Below are 18,598 nucleotides of genomic sequence, written 5' to 3'. Positions count from 1 at the left end.
TTACAATTATCTATTTTTGATAACAGAGGTGGAGTAAATGGTAAATTTGGCTTTAAAAATGTTCAAGAGGCATTTGACTTCTTGTATATCAAGAGTGACTTGACTGCAGTGCCTCAAAATCATATAAATCATCAGCAGAATCAGATTTAAACAGGGTTCTGATAAAAACAAATGCAGCTTGTGTGACACTTGAAAACATTTACTATCTGAAAATTAAATCATCAACAAGACAGATCCTTCATTTCGCCTTTAAAATCAATCTTACATCAGATCACTCAGTTTTAAAGTGGATTTTGTCATCTGATGTAAGATTATCAGATCTAACATTTAGTACCGTAAAATCGGATCTTATGAAATAGTCGACATTCAGCTCCTTTGTATTCTGTGAAGCAGCCATTTTCCCATCCTGCTCTTTTGTTAACAATAACAACAAAGGTGCATTTTTCTGCAGATGTTCGCGAAATGACAAATGTACCTCTGATATGATCCAATACTTTTGTGGATAAAATCTTGTACAGTTTTGTATTTTAATTTTGAATGTGCACATGAGATAAAACAAATAGATGCTGAACTAAGATTTTTGCCTGGTTTTAAATGAATAAGTGCAACTAAGTGTCTTGTATTTGATGCTTTACACACATTTTTTTCTTTTTAGAAATAATTTGCAAAAAAGATGTTTTTAGGTGGTGGAGATTACACACACACACACACACATATATACCTCGTTCAGACCAGAGAATGTTCCTCTCAAACCACTAGTTAAAAAAAAAAAAAAATTAATAATGGGAGTAGGGAGATAATGATGTGATGTCACAGTGTGGTGCAATCTGTGACCTGAGTTTTAAACAGCAGCAGCAGAATCCATCTCTGAAAAACCTCCAACAGCCTATAGAAGCCATCCAACATGGCGTCACCTCTCTTCCTTTATCCTCATTTCTATATATATAGAAAAAAAAATACTCCCATTACATGCAGCGTCTTTTACTGCTTAAACTTTACACCTGGTTTCTTCCAGATCTATCTGTTGTGTTTCTTAGACTTTATGGCTAAGGAAGTCTGTATATTCTCTAACAAAACACCAGAGGTTCTTAAAGAACAGCTGGATTCTTCTTAATAAATTGTAAACATCTGGACTCTATTAAATCATTATTAATAAAGTGACTCCTGAAGACAACTTGGATTTTTACTAAGCAGAACTAAAATAATGGAAGCTGAATATAAATGCACTACAAACTTTTTTCTCCCCTCCAAGGGTGTGAATACTTTTCTGAACACTGTCATAGCTACTTGCAGCGCCAGATCACCTGCACCCCAGTTGGTCAGGTTTTAAATGCACATGGACGGCCCATCCAGCAGGTGGCACCGTTTGACTTAGTCCTATGATTCTCTAATATCAATTTAAATATTTGTTTTCATCTTCCATCAATGCTCCTTAATCACACAGGAGAATACAGCTTAATTAAAACTCTCATGAAAAAAGAAGAGGAATAAATTATCCATCTGGTTAATTTTTCAGAATGAACCTATGATCTATTAACTGACCAGCTGAACTGGAGTCAAGCTGCCCACCTCTCATATTGTGTAACTCTCTCCTCCTCTTTTCCTGCCCCTTTCCCTTCCTCTCTCTGCATCTCCAGTACTCCCTCTTCTCTCTTTAACCATAACGTCCCACCAGAAGCGGTGTGTGGTGGACGGCTCCTGCGCTACTGAGCGACGCGCCAGTCGGAGCACACAGAGGCTGAGGAGAGCGCACGGAGAAGAGCAGAGACTCGCTGGTGTGATGTGAAATAACCAAGAGGACAGCGGAGCTTTTCAGCAAGCGAATACCTATTGTGTAATAAAAGCAAAGAGGCAGCAGGTATTTATTTATTTTTTTGTTAGTTTGCTTTTGTTTTTCATAATTCCCAGGATCCGCTGTGCGCACTGAAGTGGCCATGGCGTATTTTACGCACTGCAGGTAACCAATCCGTTGGAGACTAAAACTCTAAACACATCATGGATTAAACTGCGACTGTTGCGCTAGTTAACACCAGACGGGCGGACATGGCAGCACTTCGGAGGAAATTTGGAGAAGACTACCAGGTGGTTAACACCAACCGGGCAACTACTTTCTCTGCCCCGGTGAAGAAGAAACGCCAACGCTTCGTGGAGAAGAACGGCCGCTGCAACGTGCAGCACGGAAACCTCGGCGGGGAGACCAGCAGGTACCTCTCCGACCTGTTCACCACCCTGGTGGACCTGAAGTGGCGCTGGAACCTGCTCATCTTCATCCTCACCTACACCATCGCTTGGCTCGTCATGGCATCGATGTGGTGGATCATTGCTTACATCAGGGGGGATCTAAATCACGGCCACGATCCGTCCTACACCCCCTGCGTGGCGAACGTTTACAACTTCCCTTCAGCGTTCCTCTTTTTCATCGAGACCGAGGCCACCATCGGCTACGGCTACCGGTACATCACCGAGAAGTGCCCGGAGGGGATCATCCTCTTCCTGTTCCAGTCGCTGCTGGGCTCCATCGTGGACGCCTTCCTCATCGGCTGCATGTTCATCAAAATGTCCCAGCCTAAGAAACGCGCGGAGACGCTCATGTTCAGCCAGGACGCAGTGATTTCCCAAAGAGACGGCAAACTCTGCCTCATGTTCCGAGTGGGCAACCTGCGCAACAGCCACATGGTGTCCGCGCAGATCAGGTGCAAACTCATAAAGGTAAGCAGAATGCGCAACTTAGCGCAACGCCAAGTGGAACAAGTCAAGTTTATTTGTGTAGCATAATTAAGCAACAAGAAAATTCAAAGTGCTTTACGTCATAAAAACATCAGTCAGTCACCAATTATGAAACAAGGAAAAAACATATTTTGTCAAGTACCATAATCAAAATTATAAAATAAATACACATCAAATATGTCAATCTATGTTCCACTTATGCAAACCAAAGGCAGCTTAAAACAGCTGGGTTTTTAGACTAGATCTAGAGTACTCGGTGTTTCAGCTGTTTTGCAGTTTTCTGGAAGTTTCTTCCAGATTTGTGATGAATAGAAGCTGAATGCATCAGACACTCTGGGGTTTTTTTCACAAAGTAATGCAGATGAGAGGCTGGTTGTACTTTACCCTACCTGCTCTACTTTATGAATTAAACCTTTAAACTATTATTTTCCTCTCATGCATGACACAGTTCTTTCATTTGTATAATATATATATGGCTGCACTCTTGACTGACAGCTTATATCTGAAGAGACCTTATTCACTTTGGCTTCTTTGGAATAAAAGTAGCAACTTCAAATAAAGTAAAAGGTTAAAATTAACATTTGATCCTCAGCTGCACGAAAATAGACCATTTTACACATGCACACCTTGTTTAACAAAGCAGATTTAAGGTAGAATTAGGATAATCCCCATGCATGAGGTTGGTCGGCAGATCTATAGGCTGGTAAACCTCAAACCATCAGGATCTGTGCGAAAAGGCAGTGATGGATTATGACTGGAGAGCTGCAGAGTGGACAGTTACCTCAGTTTCTTCACAAAAACTGGAGATTCTGAGTTAATGTGACTGGAAGATGCAGAGAAAGTGAGGAGATCCCCAATGTTGGATGCAAACTTCAACTGCAATCTGCGAAAACCGTTAAAAGAAGTTAAACAGAAGGAAATGAACAACTCTACTAATGAAGCACTCAGCAGGTTTTTTTTTTATTTTGTAGTTAACACAGCTAATGAACCTCACACTCTGAAAATGAGCAGCAATGCAGAAAATTACAACACAAACAGAGGCGAGGTCCGCTGGCTCTTCTTTTAATTATCACCACGGAGCTCCTTTCAGCCACATCCATGTTCGGTGAGCAAAATGGGCCATAAAAGAAGACAAACTGCATTAGCGATGTGCTTGGAGCTTGTTTATGTCTGTGTTCTCTTCCACACACAGCGATGGTCAGCTTAATGATGCATGTAGGCAGGCGGAGAGCAGGAGGCAGGGAGGATAGAGCTGCTCCACACTGAGGAGCACGAAGGAGGGTAACAGACCCACAAACGGGAAGTAGAGTCACAAAACTTTACCACAAATCTCCTGTGCAGCAAAGTCTACATACAACCTTTAATATGTGTGATATCATCTAAATAGTCTTGGGAAATGGAAAAAATTATAAAGCAAAAAATGGGAGCCCATGTTATGAACCTTTGAACCCAGCATAGTTTGAAACGTCTTTTTTATCTTTGGAAAACTAGACATGAGCTTCCAAATCTTGCTGCAAACTACAAAATTTGCACAGTTTCTCTTTCTGTGAAAAAAATAAACAAACATGGCAACCATTGTACACTTACATTTGCTCCAGGGCTTTGTGGTCTAACCTTGTTCTCTCGCTTCAAAGACTCTCTTACCCATACTGCAGCTCTGCCAGAGCGCAAATCACCAGAGAGACAAACGGATCAGGTGAGTCACTCCGGAAACAAATGCGTTGTTTGCTATGCAAATGCCTTTAAATATCACATGCCACATAAGTTTTCTGGATAAATGAAAAATTATCCAAGCTGAATGCTGGACATGCACTTCCCTCTTGGAGATGTTGGTGGTGCTGTTGAGCTACAGCTCCGTCTCATTCAGGGCTCAAAGGAAAATACAAAGAAGAGGGAGGAGATATTTTAAAGCTGTTGGAGACGGGGGCAAACTTTGACTCCAGCCTGATCCTAAAGCTGTGAGTAAATGAACAGCTGATACAGTCCTGTAGTATTTCAAATAATTTCACATATGAACACATTTTAATGTTATTGCAGTGATTTTAACTCACTTTAAATTGTGTTAGAAGTTCAAACTAAACTGTACTTTGCCTTCAAGTAGGAACACTTATTTGATGTACTTTAAAGTGACCTTAAGCTACAGTTCTCCTGGCTTTATATACATTTTTCAGCTTTTATTTTGACATTTTCTCAGTTTTAGCTCAGTATATGTACCCGACTGTAACAGCATGTTTTAAAGATTAGGATATCTGGAAAATACGTAATTCTGATACCACTGCTGAAAAGTGCAATGACGACTTTTATTGTGATTAACCCACGTTTTTTTTATGACTTTAATCTTTCCGTGCCATTACACAATGTAATTGTTTGCAGAATGTGCACTTAAAACTCATGCCATTGACCAAATACGTCACTGATATCCAGAGCATGAATCCCTGAGGTTTAAATTTAATAATCTACTAAATACTGCATCCAAACAGTCCTTTGCAACAGCGATACTGCACACACTGATACTGTGATTATGTTTGTGAGTCAATATATTGTGCAGGCTTATTAAAAATTATGAAAGCAAACATGAGTGGAATAGAAGACATGCCAGTTTTACTGTAGAGCAGATGGGCGTCTGTCATGTCTGAGAAATGAAGTTGAACCCGGCACAACCTGACTGACAACCTGGCAGATGGATCATAAAAATGACTTTTCAACTATTATCAACCTCTGCATGATTTTTCTGTGGAACATAACTACAAAATGTGCATATTTGTGGATTATTTTCTCAAATATTCAAAAGAAAAGGCAGCTTTGGGAGTTGAAATACCCATCTGCAATGCTACTTGACATGCTATTAGCTATCGGTAGCAAAGCAGCCAATCCAGAAGCACCTTTCATCGATTGGCTATAGTTTCCAGGAGTGGAGTTAAGGAAGAACAGACAGATCTGCACCACAGTGGTTTCTGTTGTACGTATCAAAGAATATTAAAGGTATGTTTAAAATAGGCAGTTTTTATAGGGGGTCCCTAGTCTTTGGAGATTTCAGTTTAACTTAGTGACTATGTCAATGTGTTTGTGAAAAAAAAAAACTTGCACCCTGCACTGTGAGGATATTTTTCACAGATTCATATTATAGAAATGTGAAGAAATGCCACTTCATTGAGATAAGACAAGCAGTTCCTCATGTTTCCCTTACATCTGACACAGACATGCAGAACCAAATAATTGGTTTTCTTCTCTTTTAGTGCAGACATGATCAACACTGCCCTGTTTAACTGAAGCAAACGGAAAACCTGGGTGGGTTTTTTCTGGTTTTCAGCTTTCCGTTTCTCACAGTTACTTACATGATGAATTGCTCTGCAGATTTTGGCAGACATTAATAAGGGTGCCTCCCTTATTAATCTGGCTCTTTGGTTGTCGATTGGCTCAAAATTAATTCTGGTTATCCAACCGAAAATACAATCCAAGTATCCACATCAGTGTTGATATCTATTAAAAATAAAGCTGTTGAGTCAAGAAAATTGATGGAAGATGGTTTATGTTCATAATTGAGTAAAACATAATAATTTCCTCCCTTTTATTATTTTCCCCCTTTTGATTATGTGTTAATTCTTTAATTTTAACACATCTAATCTAAAACTTTGATTAATTAGAAGTTGAGCAGGCCAGGAAATATTGCCAGAGGTTATTAAACATTTTACATGACACTTATATTAAAAGAAACATTCTTGGAATAAGCAGAACTGTGGCAAGATGCAACTTTTTCTTTTAGAAAATGATCAAAACAATGCAGCCACTTTTACTTAATGACGGCAAATATGACCTTTACTAAGTATATCACTACTCTACATGTCATATTCAGCGGTGATATGTGGATAAAGCTGACAAAAGTGCTACTGTGTAGGATAAAAGCTGCAGTCTTTCATCACTCTGAGTGCAATCCATAGACCCACTGACCCTTTTTGGTTTGAAATGGGTCTGTGGCCATCTGCCTACGCCTTCATGCTGCATGTTGGTTCTCCTTTTGGCCTTTGGTGATGCCCAGGACGCCAGAGTAAGACGTTTTGGCTCACATGTTTGGAGAGTCCAGCAGCAATCTGCCTCTCCGCTGGTCTGCAGGAGAGACCTGGTGGTGGAGACATTTTGCCAAAGTGTCGGCTTTACTAAAAAAAACATGAATAATATTTCCTGCACAGTGCAAAAAAGTTTATTTTATCAGTGTGATTTTGATTGCTGGATATGGTTAATTATTATGTTATTCATGATTATCACAAACAATTGTGACTACGATAAACTAATCATAGTTTGCCAAACACAATAACTGTTTTTCCACTGATGTTTCTATACAAACATTGAGTAAATATGAAAATACGATGGGCTTACCATTACTAAACTACTGCCAAAAACAGAAAATCATTGCAGGGATATATTTAATTATCTCTTATAGCTCTTACAATAATTGCTGCAAATTATTGTGATAAAATTTGAAGTCCGTGTTGCCCATCCCTAAATGCTACCTGGATTCAAACAAAAACCAAGTTCTAGATCCAGTTCAAGAGATGCATTTCCAGTTTGACCCAAATTTACATCACTTTTCAGTTCATAAAAGTCTTAAGTACCTCTTTCTTGATTTATGCAGTGTGCATTGAGTCTACACTGACAAGGAAAATGTTTGTATTGTAATGTGGGAAATTAAAATATTGCATTTTTATAGAAATCCGTGTAAAATGAAGAAAATGAAATTTTCTACTGAATTAAATGATTTTTTTTTACAGATCTAGAGAGTGAAAATTCCACTTCAGTCAAAGCTACGATGGAACAGATCATATGATTTGGCCAAATTTACACACAAATTCAAATGAGAATGGCAACATTTTGAAGTTGCTATCTGCAGACACTTTGAACTATGAACAAAGTTTGCAGCCGATTCCACAAAAAGATGGTTTGGAAAAGAAATTAGAAGGAAACATTCACAAGAATGCATGTTCCAGTTTGCACGGCTCTGGGCATCATGTCGGTAGCCTGCAGACCTGCTGGGATGTAGTGGAGGATTGCTTGACGACAGGAGGCAGAAAATGGGGTGAAACAGACCAGTGAGAGCCGTCACCCACAGAGTGGCAGCTCTGTTGGGTGTCTGACAGCTTCGAAGGGCGTGCTGGTAAATAATCCTCCCCAAAATGTTAACTGGTTGTACTGGGAGCATAGAGGGAGGGTGGGCATGTAAAGGACTAAGTGGGAAAAAAAATGGCATAAAAACCCCCAGCTCAAATAAAAATGAGTAACATGTTTTTTATGTATTTTCAGTACTTGAGAGGTGCCATCTATTTCAGGCATAAGTGAAATATTCTCAGTATTGCTTTCCCAATACGAACCAGTTCCAACTGCATGATTGAGCGGAGGATTGCTGGAGGGAGCTCTGCAGGCATTGATTAGTCAGCCTCCAACCCAAAAATCTTTTCAAATCTCTGCAGCTCAAGGCCCTACTATTTAAACTTTTTTTTTTACACAAGTTCTTACAACTTGCGCACAGCGAAGGTTTTCTGCTCACATCTGTCCAAGACATCTAAACTCTGTTTAGCTATCTGCATCAAACTGTTTCCAAACTGCAGGTTTTGCTTTGGCAAAAGGTGTGACGTCTTTTCCCCCCGGTGAAGTATTTTACAAGCAATACATTTGCAGAAGTTCGATTCTCTCTAGTCTGTGGATGTTTTCCTCCTACGCACCCGTTCACAAACACCGACGGTGTGCATGAACCTTCAGAACTTGAAAAGACTAAAATGCCATTTTGTTTCTGATTTTGGAGCCTGTACAGTATAATTTCGAATGACATTTTGACACACCTCTCTGCTGCTAAGTGCCATACAAAGAACTAAAACATACTTAAACAGGGAAAGGGGAACAAAAAAAAGAGCGCAAAGTCTAAAAAGAAAATGATTAGACTTCATATTTCAAGCACCATCCATTAATGTCTAATTTTTAATATTGAAAGAACACAAGCCTCCACAGTAATCTTATTTTAGACACACTTACATAAAGTCTAGCCAATAAATAATGAGACACAGTGGCCAGGATTTCTTATTATCATTGCAGGATTTAAATTAAAGTTATTCAAGTGTTCGTGTGCAGCAGTTGTCTAATTATTACTGCATGTTTCACCAAGATATCCTTTTCAGTGTATTAAGATACTTGCACTAGAAACTAAACCAGAATACCTAGTAAGATTCTGTGTTTTTGCAGTGCGCTGTAACTTAAAATTTTACAGGAAAAATCTCAGAATAGATCAGGATCCTTTGACAAGCAAGACTGGGAAAGGATCTGTATGACATCGCATACAGTGAGGAAGACGGTATGAGAGGCACAAAGATCTCCAAAGTTCACTGTTGGAGTTTGCTTAATGCTACTAGGTGTTCAACTGGAATGGCGAGCTTTGGTCAGACTTGACAATGACTAAGCTATTCGCCAACTAACACACAATAAAACATGGGCTGAATATTTGAGAAAAGATCCTCATACTTATTGCTGTGACCTTGTTACTCATCTGAAAATAAACCGCCTATGGGTATTTTATCAAGATAACAGTCCAAAAGGTATGGATACACCACCACCCGACATAAAATCAGCATTTGTCTGTGGTAGAGCCACTATCGAGACTGGAACCCTATAGAAAATCTATGGATAGAACAGAATAGAAGAGCATACAAGAGACTGAGAGATCCAGAGAAATTGTTCAAGAGGGAATGGTGAATCTTTAAACTCATCATCTTTCGATTCTGTGGATACTGAGTAATCCTGTTCTAGCAGAACGTATGGGCACTTTATTCTGGTTGTAAAGATCAACGAAATCTTCACGTCTTATGAGAATAAAAAAAAAAAAACAGCTACACTTCTACTGACATGCAAATGTAACCATTTCTCTCCAACACAAATGTCTAGTTCTTTTTCTGCACCATTTCCCTAAAAGCATTGAATAAAATGAATACAATGAGTTTGTTGTCCCATCCTCTGAGCTTCAGGATGGAAATCTGCTCTTTTGTTAGAATAGCATGTCAGATTCAAAGAAGAAAAAAAAAAAAACAGTCGACAAGCTCGTCTATCTCTGAATCTCTGTGCAGGGGGGAGCACAGCACTTTGCCATGGGCCCTATGTGAGGAGCTTCAACAGTCAGTATTTGCATACAGTCATCCATCTTCTAAATCTTAAGTGACAAAGACAGAAAATGAAATGCAGAACTTCCCAAAGCTATCCCGAGCTCACCCTCATGGAGGGAATGACACTAAACAGGATTCAGCAGCCTGGAAGGGCCAAACATTCGAACACTCTCCGAACCAGCATCAAAGGCCTTCTCCTACTAAAATGGGGGCATTTCACTGACATGCACAGGAGAGGGAAAAAAGCTGGTGTTTTCTGGCAATCCAAAGCCTGTTTACTCACCCTTCTTCCACAGTTTGTGTCTCAGACGGACGCAGTGCAGAGTGAAATTCCCAGGAGGTCAGAATGATACTCGACTCTGAGTAATATGTCTGCAGGATGCATAAAGCTTGGATGAAAAAAAATAAGACCTGCACTAACACCAGCTATACAAGTGCATTGCTGCCATTCTTTTCACCTGGTGTGTGTGTGAGAGAAATACCAGCAATACCTGGATAAGGCAAACTGACATGAGCCTGAAACACTCATTTTGTTTGCTCATATAGTCTCAAACTGGTTCCTGGAACATAAGTTCACTTTGGTCCAGTGACCTTCATGGTTACCCGATCTCAATGCAACAGACTTCTTTCAGGAAGTGGTGAAACAGGAGGTTCGACATACTGCAACCAAAAATAAAATCCTGCTGCAAATGTGTGATACGGTCGTCTCAATATGGGCAAAAATCAGAGGAATAACACCTTATTGTGTCGACAGTACAAACAAACAATGTAGAGGATCATTTCGGGTACTAGCAATAGTAACCCAATAAAGATTAAATGTAAATAACTATTAAAAATAAAATGTTTACAAAAAAATAGTCATTTGGAGCAAGCACTACTGAATGACCTTTAGCAACCAATAGCTTTGCGACCAACACACACACGCACACACACACAATTAAATAAAAGGAGAACAATGCACTATTTTACATAAATATCCACTGAAGAATGCTTTTGCTATATCAGCAATGCAGCACCATCTCTGATGAAATTATAAGTGTCACAATTACAATAGGGAGAGAAATCAAGGTACTATATTAACTAGTATCTAATTAAAATGAGAAAAAAAATGCAGCAATGTTTTTAAGTTATTTTATTGTGGAACAAAAAACAGTAGAACCACCAGACATTTTAATCATATGCAATAAGAGTCTAAGTGCTTTTTCTTTATGTTGAAGCTTCAAACTTGTTTCACCGCAACATTATGAACCAATACTGGGATAAAATAAATATTTCAAACAGCAAGCAATAATCACAGCACTGGCAGTTTTCTGGGTTTGCAAACCTTAATGAAAATGTCTTTGTTATTATAAAGCAAAATTCTTATCATGCAAACATGCTTTTGAACACTATGCTTGCATCTCCCAGCCCTAATGTTGACGTTTTAAACCAGAACAAAGACAAAAAGTTGACCTCTAGATGTGTATTTGCTCAAGCTGAGGTAGCGATTGTTAGCATGTGTAACTGGTTTATTTCTAACTGCGACTCAAATCCTTTAAATATTAAGAAATATCCTTAAGGTTTCTATATGCCACTACTGTATGGGTGAAGTAGATTTCCACTGTGAAGAAGCTTATTGTGGAGGATGACAGGATTTGGTACAGAGATGATGAAGCCGAAATGCTATAGCGCTAATGTAGCCTAAATAATGAAGCAGTAACATATCCTCAAGGCTGGACTAAATGGTTTAAGGTAACACTGTGGCACAAATCAGCCTCCTTACATATTTTTTTTAACTTTATTTAAAAATATTAAGTACTTCATCACTACTATTTGACCTTTTTGTAAATACTTACTTTAACTTTTTATGCCGTAGCTACATAAATGCTAAAATGCTAAAAACTACATAGTTTGTGAGAAGTGATTCTTGTAAAACTTCATGAATATTTTCTTGTTTGTTTGGAAGGGAGCAGAGATGGGATGCATGTATTTGTGTGGGAGATGATAAAGAAGCTGTGAGCGGTGCAGAGGTGGAGATTTTTGTGTAGGAGGATTGCTCGTGCATGTATTCAGAAACACTTTCTGGCAAAAAAGAAAAAACAAAAAAGGTAAGAACCACGTTGTTGGGCATCCAGAAAGAATGATTAGTTTTGGAGCAAACCTGCAGATCTGGTGTATAGAAATTATTTAAATTACAAGGAGCTGAAATATCCAGAACTTCATCATGAGGGAAGCAAACATTTTATTAGGTGTTCATTCTTCTGAGACTAATGCAAATGTCTGAAAATCCTGAATGTTTGGCATGTAAGTCACTGTTATGTGATGCTTCTTACTTAATGCCTCTTCCTTCTTTTTCTCCCATTTTGGTTTTCATTGTTATCCCCCAGTCTCGTCAGACGCCTGAAGGAGAGTTCCTGCCACTGGACCAGTGTGAGCTGGACGTCGGCTTCGGGACGGGAGCAGACCAGCTCTTCCTGGTGTCTCCTCTCACAATCTGCCATGAAATAAATCCCAAAAGTCCGTTTTTCGACTTATCGCAGCGCTCCCTCATGAACGAACAATTTGAGATCGTCGTTATCCTCGAGGGCATCGTGGAGACCACGGGTGAGAAAGCCGTTCCCGTTACCGCTTTTCTGCTGCCACCGATTCCTATCTTCAGTATTCACACAGCGTTAAAATGTAAATATTAACTTATTTTTCTATTTTTCATGTTAAAAAAAAGAGAGAAGAGAAAGAATGACATATGAATGAGCGCCTGATTGAATTATGAGGAATATTTTATTACTCCATAATCAGTTTAAGCCCACTGTATGCATAATAAATGCCTGTGGTCACAGGAGTGTGCATCACTGTGATGAATGTGCTGAGTTTCCATGCAGCATTTCTCTGATGACGGTTAGAAGCAGGAGTTGGTGAACAGCCTGCTTACTGCAGAGAAAATCCTCAGCAGCAACACTGATCCCCCTGTTGCATATTTAACAGAACGATTCCTCCCTACAGTCCAATGCAAATAAATTCATCTTCCCTCTTCTGCGCCGACTCCATCCGTCCTGCTGCACTCTGCCACTTTTGTAGTGGAGACAACAGAGCTCAGAGGGAGGCAGGAGGGAAGGATCAGCGTGAGAGCAACAGCTCGTCTTATTAACATCGCAGCGCCGCTGAGAAGCTGAGAAGGAAATATGTTAAAATACTCAAACTGCAACACCTACACAAGGTCTCATGTACATCTTGCAGGTCCTGACATTTCATTTTCTTCTTGACCCAGACAGCTTAGTGGGCAGATCATTTATAATTGTTAGCAAAAAGTACAAACATTAAAGGCTTTCGACTTCATTTCAAACGAATAAAATCTGAATTTGACTTTTAAACTCAACAAAATAGTTTGGATTCCACTTATGCATTAAAGGCACAAATAAATAACAGCCAGGGTAAAGGTTTATCCTCCTAAAATACACAGAAATAGAAAAACGTCACCACTAACCATAAAGACACACACATAAGCCCAATGCACTGAAATTTTTACCAATACGTTTCCATTTAAATCTGGACAAAGCTAAAGACTAGGCTCTTCAAATTTTAAGCACTTGGATGTCATCATCAAAAATAAATGGTAAAAAATAGCACTAGAAACGTAAAAATGCTAGTCAGAAATTGCCGTATTTTTCGGACTATAAGCCGCTACTTTTCCCCCACGCTTTGAGCCATGCGGCTTAAAGCCCGGTGCAGCTTTTCTGTGGATTTTTCTTCAACCACCAGGGGGCAACTGATGACTCGCTTAAGGAAGCGAGTCATTGGAAGTCAAAATTGGAAATCGAAGAAGAAAGTGCTAATTTTTGTTTAGAACAAGCGAGCAGCAGGCGCAACGGACAAATGTTTTCAAACTCATACCCCCTCATCAAGGAAACAACATGAAGAAGTTCATATGATGCAGCTTTAAGTCGAAGGCCATCAATCTGGCAGTATGGATTAATAGCCGCTGCATGTAAGGTCGGCATGAACGAATCCGTGGTTCGGCATCGGCAGATTTATTCAGGAGATTTATTTTCCTTGTGGATAACCGAGCGGCGGAGAAACCAGCGGCTTGTAGCCAGGTGCGGTTTATGTATGTTTCCAGTTTTGTTTTTTTTTTAACTTTATGGGTGCGGCTTATAGTGAGGTGCGCTCTACAGTCCGGAAAATACACACAGGGTCTGACTGCTGTAATGCTAATAAAGAGTGGGTGTAAGAAGGGTGTAAATAATCTTAAACACGCATTTTTATGAAATCCCTGTATCATTTCTAACCAGAAGAATGGCCATGTCTAAATCTGAATAACTTTGCTCTCAACTGCACCATATAGTTGGACTGAGTGGTTTTCGCCTCAATTCTAACGTCATATAAAGGGTTTGTTTAATTTTGCTGTGATGAAATCTTCTGAAGACTTGCAGAATCTGCAAGTGCAAACATCAAAGTAGAATGAATGAAAAACATTTTAAATGACAAAAAAAAATCACCTGTTATGAGGTGAAACATTTCATTAAGTAAATGTCACACAAACAGCAGGATGAATTATGCTTCAAAATTGGCAACAAAAGTCTATGAAGGAATTGCCAAATAAACCAGTTAAATATCTGTTCCTGACAGAATACAACCCAGAAATTTCCACTTCGCCTGAAACTCAACACAAGCCTCAGAACCTCGGTTCATGCATCCCAAAGCTAAGATTCAGTGAAAGCTGCTGCCAGAAATGTTCACAAGAACCTTCTTCTGGGATGTCCGGCTTGCTGTCTGCCAAGTATTTGTGTTGCTGGGGGGCTTTTATTTTTATGCAAGATGCAGTGAACATTATCCAGGTGGGTGGATACCCATATGATGCCTGAGATATGAAGCTAAAATGGCATGCCTGTCAGGCACAAAACCCACAAGCCTCCAATGCTCCTGTATTGCTGTTGTCATGTGTGTTGACCAAAATGAGGGGGGAAATAAACAAAAACAGCCCTCTTCAAATAACAAAAGTGCTTGAAAATTAACACAGCGCTCATCGTTGTAATCAGAGCCAAGACTTTAGGCTAAAGTACTTTAAAAAAGTGACCTTTGAGGTAATGTAGGGCTGTTAAATGGTTTTGTTAGATGAAGTGTGGTGAGCCGGGAATAGAATCAGGCTATGACATAACACTGCACCCGTCGTCGCTCAGAGGTACGTGATAATACTCCTACTCTTCAGCTAACCGCAGAGCTCCACAGAAACTCAGACTGCAACACACAAATTACAGCTGTGCACTTATTGATCATCATAAACCTCCAAAAACAATTCTTCTTCTAAATGAAATAAATATGAGAGTTTTTACAGCACATTGCAAACATTATCTCCACTGGGACAATTGGTGTACATCTTTTCTCTACAATGCAGCAAAAGCACAAAGTGAGTAGAATTGAGACTTAAAATGCCAGTCAGTCCATTGCAAATTTAATATTAATATTTAGAAATGACTATTTTTTTCTTTGGACATTGGCTCAATTTCAGTTTGGTGCATGAAAGGAATTAATTTTTTTAAGCCACTTATACCAATAAAACTAACAAAGACAGGACAGAAAATGAACAGACGGGGAAAGATTTAGTGAAAGCCTTCCAAAGAACAGTATTGATGAAGATTACAAGGAAGCTTGGCTTATTCACAAACCAGTCTAAATTGACTAGGACGGGTTTAAACCTTCTGCAGGTCATTATATCTTATTCTGTGCTTCTTGCTGCTCCAATAAAGAATGTCAGCTGGCAGATGAAGAGTTACTTGCAAACATATTCTTGCCACTTGAAGTTTTTTCAGATTTTGTCACATTAAAACATCAAACTACAATGTCTTTCATCTTTTAGGGACTCAATGCTACAGAGCAGCAAAAAGTAGGGCAAACATGTGAAGTGGAAGAAAGTAAAAATCTTATAACACCATCTGCTGCAATTAAGGCTGCAAGCGGTAATTGATATTTCTATTATAGCTTTGCGGATGTACAGACTGAAATTATTGTTTTTTTAGATCCGGACTTTGACTGGGCCAGTTAAACACATCAATGTGTTTTGATCTAAGCTAGTCCACTGTAGTTCTGGCTGAATGTTGACGGTCTCTGTCCTGCTGGAAGTCGAGACTCCGCCTCAGTTTCAAGTCCTTTTCAGCCTCAAGCAGGTGGTTGTAGACTTGACTTACATCTGATCAGCTGCTGCTTCAGGGAGCATTTTTATGGTAGGTTCAGAGCGATAAACTGTTTTAGTTTCCACCCTAAAAAGTAATTTGAATGTCTGCCAGGAAGCTCTGTTTCAGTCTCCTCTGACCAGGCTATCAACAATGACTTTTTGTTTTTCAAACTCTTCCATGTGGGTCAGATTTCTTCTTCTATTTCTTAGGTTAAACCAGAATTTATTTATTTATTTTATCGGAAGCTCATTTCACTTTTGTATTTGTGGAGTCAAATACAACCATCTCCGCTTAGCTCCGCTCTCTTTTAACCACGACACAACACAGCAACCTCAGTGTGTTTACTGTAAATCTTCTGCTGTACCCTTACCGTAAAAAAAATACAGAGTTTAAGTCCACATGAAGGAGCAGTGCACATCTAAAAACTCTGATGTGTGTATGTGAGTGGCTACTGACTGAAGTTATTCAACTTCATCTCAAATACACAAAATCTTACCAAGTATATATTTATTTTTTCCAGTTTCTAGTGCAAATATCTGCATATCCTTGATATACAAGACAAAACTAACTTACAAGTAACTTTTCAGCAGGATATAAGTGCTTGTTTCAAGTGAAGGATTTCTTAATATTGATGAATAAGTTCCACGTTCCTCTGAAAGATTATTTCACTTTTAACAAGACATTTTTCCCATAAGTGAAATAATCTGACAGAGGAACTAGTAATTTTCCATCAATATCATGGAATTATTGACTTAAAACAAGCACTTATATGTTGCTGAAAAGTTATTTGTTAGCTAGTTTAGTCCTATTTCAAGTGTACCCATTCATTTGCACTAGAAACTAGACAAAAATACTTAGTAAGATTTTGTGTTTTTGCTGTGTTTTTACTGGTTGTCATCACATCTAACAATGCACACTAATCACAATCCTAATTTACACCCGCAGCGGAAAATTACATAAACTCACAACACGGTTCTACAAACTGCAGCCCGGAAAGATTTCACTTATTCCAACCGTATATAAAGACGCTTTGCTTCTTGCAATGTCATCCTTGTTATTTCACTACAGTACATTAGGCATGCTTTGTGACTAGAAAAGACATGAATATATTAGGTTTTAAGAGCTTGTATTTGCTTTCCTGAACTGAGACATCCATTAAATGTAGTTTAGTATTGCTTTTCATGTGATTAATTTGTTTTTCAGTAATACAGGCATGCTTAATTTGGACCTCACTAATTGAAAGTCACTGAGATAATTACTCATCCGTCACTGTTTTGCAGGAATGACATGCCAAGCGCGGACGTCATACACTGAAGACGAGGTTTTATGGGGCCACCGCTTCCTGCCCGTCATGTCTCTGGAGGAAGGCTTCTTCAGAGTGGACTACTCTCAGTTCCACAGCACGTTTGAGGTGCCGACACCGCCATACAGCGTCAAAGAGCAGGAGGAGAAAAACTCGTTGCCTTCACCTCTGTCCACTCCCACCCCCGCACTGACTGAGAGCCACAGCGCCCGGCGAAACCGGGTGTTTTCCGTGGATTGCATCAACACTTCAGAGGAGAGGGGCCGTCAGGGAGGAGCGGGCGGCCGGCTGCCGAGCAAGCTGCAGAGGATGAGCTCGTCGGGGAAGGAGGACCTGCAGAGGAAGGTGCTTTTGCTCAGCTCCCAGCATGCGGAGAAGGCGTGCAGCACAGGGGACCTCCCCCTGAAGCTGCAGAGGCTCAGCTCCTCCCCCAGCCCCGGAGCACAAAATCGGCTGCAACTCAAGTCACTCAAGGTGGGCTTTGAGCCCATGACACAGTCGACAGGAGACCTGTACCAGCGCAGCCCACCCACCACGCTGTCACCCACTCCAATGCCCATGCACAGCCCACTTCTGTCAGCCGGAGGGAGGCTGGAGGACAACCTGCCACCAAAGCTACGAAAAATGAATGCTGACCGCTGAAACCTGGACAAGAACAACCAAACATGAGGTGCTGCATACAGGAAACAACGAAAACAATTATAATGGGGCAAGAAGGATTACAGGCAACTTGTTGGTTTTTGTTGCTTTGAGAACAAACCACTACTGGAAATACTGTGATTTCTGTGGGAATAGACTAAAGACGCGTATTTACTGGATCATTCTGAGAAGAGTTGTGCATGTCTACAATAAGTCTATTGTTTTATTTATGCACCACTATACTCAATAGTCAATCTTAGTTTTAATTAAGTATAAATTATATTAAAATGAAAATAAATACAGTTTGATATTCTCTGCCTTGTCCGATTCCTGATGTTTTAGCTGAAACCAAAGTGTCGTTACAAGACCTTATTTAACCCGACATTAAGTATATATGATGAGCTGAAACAGACTAAAAAAAATGATTTTTTTGTGCATAAATAATTACAAAACTGCAACTCTGTCAGAAAGATCCAAGAGGGAAATAATGAAATAGATTATCTTAAAAGTTGTTACAAATTTATTGACATATTCAAAACGTTCAAAAACATTTTCCTCTTGTTGGGATCAGAATCAGATTTATTGGCACAAACAAATCACACAACCTTAGTTTCACATGCTAAAGGGCTACATAAAATACACAT

At 39.5% G+C, this 18,598-nt stretch overlaps 1 protein-coding gene across 1 annotated transcript; it reads left to right on the top strand.

Moving 5' to 3' along the window:
• The first annotated feature begins 1,727 nt into the window (after nucleotides 1-1,727).
• LOC106922353 (G protein-activated inward rectifier potassium channel 1-like) lies at nucleotides 1,728-18,267 on the top strand. Its single transcript, XM_014994667.2, has 3 exons — nucleotides 1,728-2,709; nucleotides 12,233-12,449; nucleotides 17,293-18,267. Exons 1-3 carry the CDS (start codon nucleotides 2,044-2,046, stop codon nucleotides 17,955-17,957), a joined length of 1,548 nt encoding a protein of 515 aa, XP_014850153.2. The 5' UTR covers nucleotides 1,728-2,043; the 3' UTR covers nucleotides 17,958-18,267.
• Nucleotides 18,268-18,598: the final 331 nt, after the last annotated feature.

This window comes from Poecilia mexicana, unplaced genomic scaffold (assembly GCF_051168715.1).
Source record: "Poecilia mexicana isolate PSO_F unplaced genomic scaffold, ASM5116871v1 scaffold_8, whole genome shotgun sequence".
Taxonomy (NCBI): Eukaryota; Metazoa; Chordata; class Actinopteri; order Cyprinodontiformes; family Poeciliidae; genus Poecilia; species Poecilia mexicana.
Note: the sequence above shows the minus strand (reverse complement) of the source record. Positions and strands in the feature narration are given on the sequence as shown.

Coding starts and splice junctions, on each gene's coding strand:
- LOC106922353 (XM_014994667.2), top strand. CDS start 2,044: ATGGCAGCACTTCGGAGGAAATTTGGAGAAGACTACCAGGTGGTTAAC. Junction 2,710..12,232: donor TCAGGTGCAAACTCATAAAG/GTAAGCAGAATG, acceptor GTTATCCCCCAG/TCTCGTCAGACGCCTGAAGG. Junction 12,450..17,292: donor GGGCATCGTGGAGACCACGG/GTGAGAAAGCCG, acceptor ACTGTTTTGCAG/GAATGACATGCCAAGCGCGG.